At 43.8% G+C, this 12,350-nt stretch overlaps 1 protein-coding gene across 1 annotated transcript in view; it reads left to right on the top strand.

The window, feature by feature from the left end:
• The first annotated feature begins 3,856 nt into the window (after positions 1-3,856).
• Positions 3,857-12,350, top strand: part of Pspc1 (paraspeckle component 1) — a 79,019-nt gene continuing 70,525 nt past the window's right edge. The window contains exon 1 of the mRNA XM_004665889.2: positions 3,857-4,404. Coding sequence (XP_004665946.1) covers positions 4,036-4,404 — 369 coding nt within the window. The 5' untranslated portion in view covers positions 3,857-4,035. The remainder of the gene's footprint in view (positions 4,405-12,350) is intronic.

Raw genomic sequence — 12,350 nt, 5'->3', positions numbered from 1 at the left:
TATTCTAGTAGGCTGAGTGGAGTAGATTACTCACATATTCTAAAATTCAACTGAGTAATCTACACATTCAATCAAAACCAGCACAGAGGTTTTTTTTTTTTTTTTTAAGATTTATTTATTAGAGACAGAGAGAGGGATGGAGGGAGGAAGAAAGAGAGAGAGAGAGAGGGGGGAGGGAGGAAGAGGATGGGTGTGCCAGTGCCTTTAGGCACTGGAAACACTCTCCAGACATATGGACAACCATGTGTATCTGGCTTATGTGGGACCTAGAGAATCAAACCTGGGTCCTTAGGCTTTAACTACAGCATCTAAGAGTGGGGATTAAAACAAACAGATATTCTAATAAAGTCTAAGTCCTTTAGGTTGCCTCACACCCTTAATACTTTCAACTGGGAGGCTGAGATTTCTGGTCTGGAACCAGTGCCAGGTCAGCCTGGCACCAAGTGAGACCTCACTCCCAATAATGACAGAAGAAAAATACAAGGGCCCTATAAATGAGGAAATGTGAAAGACAACAGTAGTTAACACCAAAATACAGCTTATTTGAGAATGATAGAGCTGACCAAAAGTTTTTACAAAAAGTTTTCACTTTTTGGTAGAAGAGTATATTTGGCTGTTATCTGTTTATGTCTCTCCCTAGGCTGCTTTGCCATGGCTACTAAGTTGCCATATCACCTGTTAGTACTATTTTATTTTATTATTATTATTTTTTTGAAGTAGGGTCTTATTTTAGCCCAGGCTGACCTGGAATTCACTATGTATTCTCAGGGTAACCTCAAACTCATGGTGAGCCTCCTACCTCTGCCAAATGCTAGGATTAAAGACATGTGTCACAATGCTTGGCTTTGCATATCATTTTTTTCTTTTTTCTCAATTTTATTAAAAATTTTCCATTATTATAAAAAATATCCCATGGTAATACTCTCCCTCCCCTCTTTTCCCCTTTAAAATTCCATTCTCCATCACATCCACTCCCCATCTCAATAAGTCTCTCCTCTATTTGGATGCCATGATACTTCCCTCCTCTTATGATGGTCTTGTGTAGGTAGTGTCAGGCACTATGAGGTCATGGATATCGAGGCCAATTTTTTGTCTGGAGGGAGCACTTTGTAAGGAGTCCAACCCTTCCTTTGGCTCTTATATTCTTTCCGCCACCTCTTCCGCATTAGACCCTGAGCCTTGGAAGGTGTGATTGAGATGTTACTCAGTACTCTAGTTACTTCTTTCCAGCACCATGATACCTTCTGAGTTGTCCCAAGGCCACTGCCATCTGAAAAGAGAAGATTCTCTATCCAAAGTGAGAGTAGCATTAATATAAGGGTATGAATATTAAGAGAAGTGCTTACTGGGCAGTTTGATAAGCATAGTATATACACTTATCCAGACATCAGCAGATATCATAACCCTAGGGCTCATGACTACCCTTGTTTTTTTTTTGTTGTTGTTTTTTTAAATATTTTTTGTTCATTTTTTATTTATTTATTTGAGAGTGACAGACACAGGGAGAAAGACAGAGGGGGAGAGAGAGAATGGGCGCTCCAGGGCTTCCAGCCACTGCAAACGAACTCCAGACACATGTGCCCCCTTGTGCATCTGGCTAACGTGGGACCTGGGGAACTGAGCCTCGAACCAGGGTCCTTAGGCTTCACAGGCAAGTGCTTAACCGCTAAGCCATCTCTCCAGCCCTACCCTTGTTTTAAGTTTTCAGTATCAGGGATGTATTCCCTCCCTTGGAGCGGGCCTCCAGTCCAATTGGAGGGCAGCTGGTTTCTTCCATGACAGACGTGCCACTATTGCACCCATTGGCTCATTTGGCCTAGCTAGCCAATTATAAGGCTTCCAGTGTCCACTGTTGAGTATCTTCACTGGTGGTGTATCTTTCTCCCATTGAACTGCATGTAGAATGGCTTCTTCCAGCTTTCTGTCAGCTGGTCTACATGGAGGAGGTTATCAGCTCAGTTCCAGAAGGATTTCTCAGTGGCCTTGCAGCCCAAGTATGTGGAGTCTTCAGCAATAGGGTCTTACCATCTATTCCTGGTGGGAGACCAAGGGCCTCGGCAATGGCCTATAATGTTTTGGGGGCACCAGGGACCTCCCTGGCCAACAACTCACTGGAAGATATCCCATCCCTGGCACTGAAAGTTTTCTAGCAATGATCTATGTCTCCTGAGTGTTCCAATGCCTAAAACTGAAGGATTCCATTTTATTTATTTATATTCTCTCAGAATTTGATTAGCCCTCCCTCCACCTTTCCTTTACTCAATCTCCACCCAATTAATTTTTTAATAGAATTTTTTTTATTCATTTGACAGAGAAAGTGGGGGGAGAGAAAGAAAATGGGTGCACTAGGGCCTCCAGCCACTAAAGACTAACTCCAGACACATGCACCCCCTCATGCATCTGGCTAACGCGGGTCCTGGAGAATCAAACCTGGGTCCTTTGGCTTTGCAGGTAAATGCCTTAACTACTAAGCTATGCCTCCAGCCCTAATTTATTTATTTGAGAGAGAGAGAGAAAGAGAGAGAGAGGGAGATAATGGGCATTCCAGGACCTCCAGTTGATGCAAACTCTAGATGCATGCACCACCTTGTGCATTTGGCTTTATGTGGATTCTGGGGAATTGAACCTGGGTCCTTAGGTTTCAAAGAGGCAAGTGCCTTAATGGCTGAGTCATCTCTCCAGCCTATATTTCAGTTTTTAAAAGTCTTTTCTCAGTATTAAATGTTAATTGCAGAAAATAAGAAAACAAAGATAGAAAACAAAGGCACCTTAGTATCCTGTGTGACTCCTTGGGGTGCACAAGGGTAGCACTGCTTTCTGTGTCAGTCTCAGAACTGTACTGACAGACCACCTCATTACTTCTTTCCCTGTTCTTTTTCTTAGTCCTTTATCGTTCCTCTCTAATTTTTTATTAGTTATTTACTTTTTTGAGGGGGGGAGGGAGAGGGAGAATGGCCCTGCCAGGGCCTCTAGCCACTATAGACAAACTCCAGATGCATGAGCCACCTTGTGCAATTGGCATATGCTGGTACTGGGGAACCAACGCTGAGTCCTTAGGCTTCAGAGGCAAACTCCATAACCAGCTCCTCCCCCCTGCATATCATTTTTTATTTTTTTGGTTTTTTTCCAGGTATGGTCTTATTATAGCTCAGGCTGACCTGGATTCACAAAGTAGTTTCAGGGTAGCCTCAAACTCATGGTGATGCTCCAATCTGTGTCCTCTGTCTCCTGAGTGCTGGGATTAAATGCGTGCACCACCACACCTGGTTATATTTTATTTTTTAATAAAAATATTTTTATTTTCTAGCATCATTTATTCATGCATAGAGATAGAGGGTGCGCCTCTTGCCACAGCAAATGAACTCCTGAAGCATGGGCCACTTTATGCATCTTGATTTACTTGATCACTGGGGAATAGAACCTGTACTGGCAGGTTTTGTAAGCTAAAGCCATTCATTGCTGAACCATCTTCCCAGCCTTGGCATTGATATTTAACTGGGTAAGCGTGTCCCCTAAATCATTGCATTTTTAGAGTACTGACACACGTATGTAATCTCAGCTTGTTGGCTCTCCACAAGCCTGTATTCTCTACCTTCCCTCGTGAGTCTGAAACAAGAGTATCATGAATTCAAGACCAGCCTGTGCCACATAAACCTACTGTCTGAGAAAACCAAAACCAAGCCCTCTTTCTCCAAAAGACCCCAATACTTCACTGTGGAAGGCCGGTATTTTCCCACCCTAAAGGTGTTGTGGGCGCAATGTCGTCCGCATGCGCAGTGCTAACCAACGTCTGTGGCGCCAGACATGCGCAGGCGCTTTGCGGTGGGGAGGGACTTAAGTCAGCGTCTCACAACTGCAGATCCAGGGAACGCCATTTTGATCGTGCAGCTTCAGTGGGTATGAATGTGGTGTGGCAGGGCTGTTGGTTCAGCTACCTGGCTTTACTTGCTTTGTTTCCATAGATACAGGTAGAGACGTCTACATATTTCTGTCTAGGCCTTTATCCAGTATCTAGCGTCTGAGGAAAACCACAAGATGATGTTAAGGGGAAACCTGAAGCAAGTGCGCATAGAGAAGAACCCGGCCCGCCTTCGCGCCCTCGAGTCCGCGGCTGGGGACAGCGAGCCGGTGGCAGCGGCCGCCCTGGCGCTCACGCTGGCCGGAGAGCAGGCGCCGCCACCCGCGCCCCCGGAAGACCACCCGGACGAAGAGGTAGGCTTCACCATTGACATCAAGAGTTTCCTCAAGCCGGGAGAGAAGACCTACACGCAGCGCTGCCGCCTCTTCGTGGGGAACCTGCCGACCGACATCACGGAGGAGGACTTCAAGAGGCTCTTCGAGCGCTACGGTGAGCCAAGTGAGGTCTTCATCAACCGCGACCGGGGCTTCGGTTTCATCCGTCTGGTGAGTCTTAAGCCGGCGCTGGGAGTCAGAAAAACCCCGAACTGTTGGGGTGTAGGTGGGGACGCGGGCGGACTTTGTTGGGACCTCAGTATCGGCAGGGACTGGCTCTGCGGACCCCGGACGCGGGCTGGCCTCCGCCGGCCTCCTATGGCGGCTCTGCTTCGGAGTGAGCGGCGCAGGTTTTCTGCTATGCCGCGCGCCACCTCCACGACCATCCCCAGAGCCGCGTTGGCGCCGGGTACCGCAGGGGGCGGGGTCGGCTTTCTGGTGACAATTACTAGAGGCAAAATGGTGTTAGAAAGGAAGTGAATACGATAATGCAATTCTCTTAAGTTCTCCAGCAAGCTTTCATCTTCCTTTCTTTTCAGCAAGACCCGCGTACAAGTCTTGTAAAAGTGGCCCACTGGTAGAGCTTCTGCCTACCTACCATGTCCAAAACACTGGGTTCCACCCCAAACATCACAGTAAATTAAATACAAACATTTTCAGGGATTTAACAGTAAGTCTGTATTTTCCCAGAGCAGCCGGCTACTTGCTTAAGCCACCTAAGTCCTCAAAGGTTTTTATTTTTTTTTTTAATTATTTGCGAGTGTATGCGCTCACGCCTGACTCCTGTGTCATTCAGATAGACAGACAGACAGACAGATAGATAGACAGACAGATAGCATTTTTCGAGGTAGGGTCTAGTTTTAGCCCAGGTTAATGTGGAACTCACTTTGTGGCCCCTGGCCGACCTCGACCTCAAAGGAGTCCTGCCTCAGTCTCCCCAGTGCTGGCATCAACTGCAGCCTCAGTTTCTGATTTTTGTTTTTCTCGAGACAAGCCGAACAAACTGGCTTTTTTAAAATTATTGCGAGAGGGCTGGAGAGATGGCTTAGCGGTTAAGCGCTTGCCTGTGAAGCCTAAGGACCCCGGTTCGAGGCTTGGTTCCCCAGGTCCCACATTAGCCAGATGCACAAGGGGGCGCACGCGTCTGGAGTTCGTTTGCAGAGGCTGGAAGCCCTGTCTTTCTCTCTGTGTCTGTCGCTCTCAAATAAATAAATAAATAAATTTAAAATTATTGTGAGAGACTGAGAGAGAGAATGAATTGGCGGCCCCTGCAATTGAACTCCAGAGCTTCTGTCACTGTGTCTGGCTTACTGGCTTGTGTGGGACCTGGAGAGTTGAACATGTGTCTTAAGGCTTTGCAGGCAAGTGCCTTAACCACTAAGTCATCTCTCCAGCCTATCAGTTTCTGATTTTTCATAAAGATGTAAGATAAGAAAAACATTTCGACTCTGCAGAATATACAAACTACTATTTGAAAGTCACTGTTGGGCTAGAGAGATGGCTGAGTGGCTAAAGCACTTGCCTGTGAAGCCTCAGAGCCTAGGTTTGATTCTCCAGTAGCCACGTAAGCCAAATGCACACGGTGGAGCATGCATCTGGAGTTTGCTTGCAATGGCTAGAGGCCCTGGCATGCACCTCTCTCTCTCCCTGAAATAAATAAAATATTTTTTTTTAAAAAAAAAGAAAGCCGGGGATGGTGGCCCACGCCTTTAATCCCAGCACTCGGGAGGCAGAGGTAGGAGGATCGCCATGAGTTCAAGGCCACCCTGAGACTCCATAGTGAATTCCAGGTCAGCCTGGGCTAGAGTGAGACCCTACCTTGAAAAACCAAAAATATTAAAAAAATTTAAAAAAAAAGAAAGTAAGTCACTATTAGGCAAACCACAAAATGGAAAACTATAATAAAGATATAATAAAGATGTGTACCTAGATTACATCATTCAAGACAACAAAATTCCCAATTAGAAAATAGGCAAAAAATTTCATACAGCTCACAAAGAGGAATAGTAGGTCAAAGCACATGAAACTCCTCAGTCATGGGCTGGAGAGATGGCTTAGCGGTTAAGCGCTTGCCTGTGAAGCCTAAGGACCCCGGTTCGAGGCTCGGTTCCCCAGGTCCCACGTTAGCCAGATGCACAAGGGGGCGCACGCGTCTGGAGTTCGTTTGCAGAGGCTGGTAGCCCTGGCACGCCCATTCTCTCTCTCTCTCCCTCTCTCTGTCCTTCTCTCTGTGTCTGTCGCTCTCAAATAAATAAATAAAAACTGTTAGAAAAAAAAAAGAAAAAGAAAATCCTCAGTCATTAAAGATACCACTGTTGCTGGGTGTGGTGGTGCATGCCTTTAATCCCAGCACTTGGGAGCTTGAGTTAGGAGTTCCAGGGCAGCCAGGGCTAGAGCAAGATCCTAACTCCAAAAAAAACCCCATATATATAGATATATCTATCTATCTATCTATCTATCTATCTATATATGTATATATCACACACACACATACACACACACACATATATATTTGTGTGCTTGTGTTTGTTTGTGTACATGCATGTGTGTGTATACCATGACACATATGCAGAGGTCAGAGGACTTTGAGTTGGCCCCTCACCTTTTCACCTCATTTGAGGCAGTGTTTCTGTGTCTGGATTTAGGCTTGCTGTGCGCTTCCTGGAAATTCTCCTGTCTCCTCCAGTTTGCTTCCTGCTTTTTTGTTTGTTTGTAAGGGTCTCACTCTAGCCCAGTCTGAGATAGAGCTCACAAGATCCTCCTACCTGTGTCTACTGTGTGCTGGGATTAAAGACATGTACCACCACATCTGGCAGCTTCCTGCTTTTTATGTGGGGTCTTGGGATCGAATTTGGATACTCAGGCTTGAATCTCAAGTGCTTTTATCCACTGAGCTATTTCCCTAAACCATTAATTCTGTTTGGAGACAGGATTTTGCTAAGCTGTGTAGGCAGGCCCTGATTTTGCAATCCTTCAGCCTCAGCCTCCAGTGGTTGAGCTTTGCTTTAATTTAAATTTCTGTTTTTGTTTTTTTTTTTCTTTTGAAATGGTGTCTCTTGTATCCTAGGCTGGCCTCAAACTCATATAGCTAAGGATGGCCTTGGACTTCTGCTTTGTCGTCCTTTGAGTGTCAGGATTACAGGCTACAGGTGTGCCTACCATATCTGGTTTTAGGCTTAGGCCAGCGCCCTAACTGTTAAGCCATCTCTCCAGCTCCAGAATTTGTGTGTTTTGTTTTGATTCTTTGTTTTTTTCGAGGCACTGCCAAGGCTGACCTGAAACTCACTGGATACTCTAAAAATGGTCTTGAATTTACATTGATCCTCCTACCTCTGTGGGCTGGGATTAAAGGTGTGCTCAACCATGCCTGGCTATTCTTGCTTTGTTTTTTGTTTTTTCCTTCCAGGTAGGGACTCCCTTTAGCCCAGGCTGACCTGGAATTCACTATGTAGTCTCAGGCTGGCCTCAAACTTCAGTGATCCTCCTATCTCAGTCTCCCAAATGCTGGGATTAAAGGCATGCACTAGCATGCCCTGCTTTTTTTTAGTTTTTATTTTTACTTATTAGAGTCAGGGAGAGTAAGAGTGAGTGGGTGCACCAGGACCACCAGCCACCGCAAATGAACTCCAGGTGCTTGTGCCACCATGTGCATCTGGCTTATGTGGATCCTGGAGAATCGAACTTGGGTTCTTGGGCTTTGCAGGCAAGTGCTTTAACCGCTAAGCCATCTCTTCAGCCTTTTTTTTTTTTTTTTTTTTTTTTTTTTTGAGGTAGGGTTTCACTCTAGTCCAGGCTAACCTGGAATTCAGTGTGTAGTGTCAGGGTGGCCTCAGACTCATAGCAATCCACCTACCTCTGCCTCCTGTGTGCTGGGATTGAAGGTGTATGCCACCATACCCAGCCTTTTTTTTTTTTTTTTTTTTTAAAGAGTGGGTTCTCACTGTAGTGCAGGCTGATTTGGACCTCACTCTGTAGGCCAGGCTGAAGTCACTGTGATCCTCCTATCTCAGCCTCCCAAGTGCTGGTATTAAAGGCTTATACCACCACGTTCAGCTCTGATTGTGCTTGTTTTATTTATTTAAGAGATAGAGAAGGAGGCAGATATATATATAGAGAGAATAGGCGTCTTAGGGCCTCTAGCCACTGCAAATGAACTCCAGATGCACGCACAAACTAGTGCATCTGGCTTAATGTGGGAACCAGGGAATTGAACCTGAGTCCTTAGGCTTTGCAGGCAAGTGCTTTAGCCACTCATTCTCCAGCCCCTGATCTTGCTTTAAAAAAATTGTTTTTTGAGGCAAACCCAACAGAGTGGCTTTGTTTTGTGTGTGTGTGTGTTAGGGAGGGAGGAAGAGAGAGAGAAAGAATTGGCACACTAGGGCCACTGTAATTGAACTTCAAACACATGTGCTACCTTGTGTGCATGTGCCACTTTGTGGCTTGCATCAGCTTGTGGGTGTGGCTTACATGGGACCTGGAGAGTCAAACATGGGTCCTTAGACTTCACAGGCAAATGCCTTAACTCCTAAGTCATCTCCCCAGCCCTGATTTTGCTTTTTGAGACAGGTTTCACTGTGTAGCCTTTGCTGGTGTGGAACATAAGGCCAAAGGCAGAATTTATATTGGCAGAGACTGTGGTTTACAGATAGGGTCAATTGGTACTTGAAGTGTCATTTTGGGTAGTTTACTCAACTTCCCTAGGCCTGTTTCATCATATGTAAAATGGACATAGCTAAAAAAAAGCCCTCATAAAGTTTTTTTGGCTACACATGTGTTTATCTGTCTACCTATCTGTATAAGAGCTGGCCTGTTGTCATTTTTTTTAATAATTGAGAAATCTATTTTTTTGAGAAATTTATATTTTTTATTTTGTCTGTTTATTACAGAACTTCTTTTTCTTTTTTGGTTTTTCAAGGTAGGGTCTCGCTCTAGTTCAGGCTGACCTGGAATTCACTATGTAGTCTCAGGGTGGCCTTGAACTCACAGAGATTCTCCTACCTCTGCCTCCCGAGTGTTGGGATTAAAGGCTGCGCCACCACACCCGGCTGGAACTTTGCTTTCTTAAATGTGGTTCTGATCTTTTTTATACTGATGTTAAGTTTCTTTTTTATTAAGTAGAAACTTTGTGTAGACATACCATATGTTGGTACCATCATTTCCCTCCTCCCTACCTCTACTCCACTGAGGGCCCTCTTTAGTGGGATTGCTGCTATTCACCATGTAGTTGTAGGTTATAAGTTGTGAGAACAGCAGTCTGTCATTGTGGGGAGGGCTATGTCTCTGGATAAGTTTTTCTTTTTTTAAAAAAATATTTTATTTATTATTTATTTGAGAGAGAAAGGGAGAGAGAGAATTGGCTAGGGCCTTGTATCAGCTTTTATGTGGGTACTGGAGAATTGAACCTAGGTCCTTTGGCTTTGCAGGTAAGTGCATTAACTGCTAATCCATTTTTTTAGTTAGTCCCCTTGTTTCTTTTCTTTAGATAGGATATCACTTTGCAATGCTGGATGGCTTAGAGCTCTTACTGTTGTAACCCAGACTGGCCTGGACTATTTTTGATCCCCTATACCTTAGCCCCTTAAATGGTGAGGTGAAAGTTTTGAGTCTCCATACCTGGGTAATAGTAATATCAATTTGATAATTATTTTTCCTAGTCATGAAGAAATCTGGTGTAATTTCAAATACATGATTTTAATTGGTTTTTACAAATACTTTAGCAAGCATTACAGCAGTGGTTCATGGACTTGTTTTGCTCTCCAATATCTGGAAATATTTTTGGTGTCACAGGTGATTCTACTTGCATTTAGTGAATAATGACCAGGGATGCTCCTAAACAGCCTTAGCAGTAAGCCCCCATAATATGAATTATCTTGTACCTGACCATTGTGAAATATTCCTATCATCCAAGCACTCAGGAAGCTGAGGCCAATATTACATGTTCAAGGCTAGACTGGGCTAGCTTAGTTCAAGGTTAGCTATACATATAGCTATATTCTATCTCCCCCCACTAAAACAGAAATTGGTCTGTGTATTTGTAGTGCTGACAACTCTGCTTTAGAACTATTTTGTTTCTTTTTTAAAGTTACTTATTTGCAAGCAAAGAGAGGGAGAGAGATAGAAGAGAGACACACACAGAGAGAATGGGTACGCCAAGGCCTCTAGCTACTGCAGATAAACTCCAGATGCATGTGCCCCTTGTGTATCTGGCTTACGTGGGTCCTGGGAAATTGAACCTGTGTCCTTTGGCTTTGCAGGCAAATCCTTAACTGCTAAGCCATTTCTCCAGCCCCTTTTATTTTAATTTTATTTTAAACATGGAAAATACACACTTTTTTTTTTTTGTCCTGGGTATTGAACCCAAGGGCATTGTGTGTGATAGGCAAATGAACTTTGATAAAAAAAAAATTTTAATATTGAATACTTCTCATTGCACAAATACTTTATTTGTTCCAAGCAACACTTCAAATGTAATTAGGTGCCAAAAGTAAAATTTTTATTTGCAAGCAGAGAAAGAAAGACAGAATGAACCAGCATGCCAGGGCCTCTAGTCACTGCAAACAAACTGATGCATGATACTTTGTACATATGGCTTTGTGTGGGTACTGAGGAATCTAACTTGAGTCTGTATGCTTCGCTGCCAAGTGCCTTAGCCACTAAGCCATCTCTCCAGCTCCAATATTACTTTTTTAAAGGATATTTAACTTACGTATATATATATAAACATATAGTGTAAGCTCTTTTTTTTTTTTTTTGGTGTGGTCCAGTGGTGAGTATTGAACCCAGGGTTTCCTGCATGTGAGGTAAGCATGGCTGCCAAGCTACTTTCTTAGCCACCAAAGATTTTTTTTTCTTCCAAATTTTTATTAACAACTTCCATGATTATAAAAAAATACCCCATGGTAATACCCTCCCTCCCACCACGTTCCCCTTTGAAACTCCATTCTCCATCATACCCCCTCCCCATCTCAATCAGTCTTTTTTAATTTTGATGTCGTGATCTTTTCCTCCTCTTATGATGGTCTTGTGCAGGTAATGTCAGGCACAGTGAGGCCATGGATATCCAGGCCATTTTGTGTCTGGAGGGAGCATGTTGTATGGAGTCCTACCCTTCCTTTGGCTCTTACATTCTTTCTGCCACCTCTTCCACATTAGACCCTGAGCCTTGGAAGGTGTTATAGAGTAGAGATATTGTAGTACTGAGCACTCCGGTCATTTCTTTCCATCACCATGATACCTTCTGAGTCGTCCCAAGGTCACTACCATCAGAAAAGAGAAGATTCTCTTCCAAAAGTGAGGGTAGCATTAATATAAGGGTATCAACATTAACAGAAGTGCTTACTGTTAGCCCTCAAAGATTTTTAAGTGTGCTGGTTGAGTTTTCACAGATGCATACATCTGATTGACTTAAACCTCTATTGAAGTAGAGAACATGATTATTGGCCCAAGAAATTTGCTCATGTTCTTTTCCATTCCCAATTTTACTTCACAGCATTTTAATTCATTGTTGTTGGATATAACATATGAGGTAATAAAGTACCTGATCCTTTTATTTTCTCATTGATTTATTCATTTATTTATTTTTAAAATAGTTATACTTATTTATTTGGGGGGAGCTGATAGAACAGGCTCATCAGGGCCTCCAGCCACTGTGAACAAATTCCAGATGCATATTCCAGATGCACCTTGTGCACCTGGCTTATGTGTGTCCACTAAGACATACCTCAAGCCCGCTGATCCTTTTTAGATAGTAAAAATTGGTTACTGCTACTTTAGTAATGTTGCGTTAGGGTAAAAAATCAAGATGGGACTGGAGAGATGGCTTAGCAGTTAAGGCACTTGCCTGCAAAGCCTAAGGACCCAAGTTTGATTTTCCCCACTAGCCAGATGCACTATGTGGTGAATGTGTTTGGATTTTGTTTGCAGTGGCTAGAGGCCCTGGCTTGTCCATTCTTTATCTGCCTCTTTCTCTCGCAAACAAATAAATTTTAAAAATACCAAAAAAGTAAGACGTGGCTTTTGGTGTGTGTGTGTGTGTGTGTGTGTGTGTTACTAAGAGCTTGAATCTAGAGCCTATAGCATACTAGACAAGTACTTGGTCACTGAGCCATACCCCAGCC

This window comes from Jaculus jaculus, chromosome 3, assembly GCF_020740685.1.
Source record: "Jaculus jaculus isolate mJacJac1 chromosome 3, mJacJac1.mat.Y.cur, whole genome shotgun sequence".
Classification (NCBI taxonomy): Eukaryota; Metazoa; Chordata; class Mammalia; order Rodentia; family Dipodidae; genus Jaculus; species Jaculus jaculus.
The sequence above is the reverse complement of the archived record's forward strand: the minus strand, read 5'-3'. Positions and strand labels throughout refer to the sequence as shown.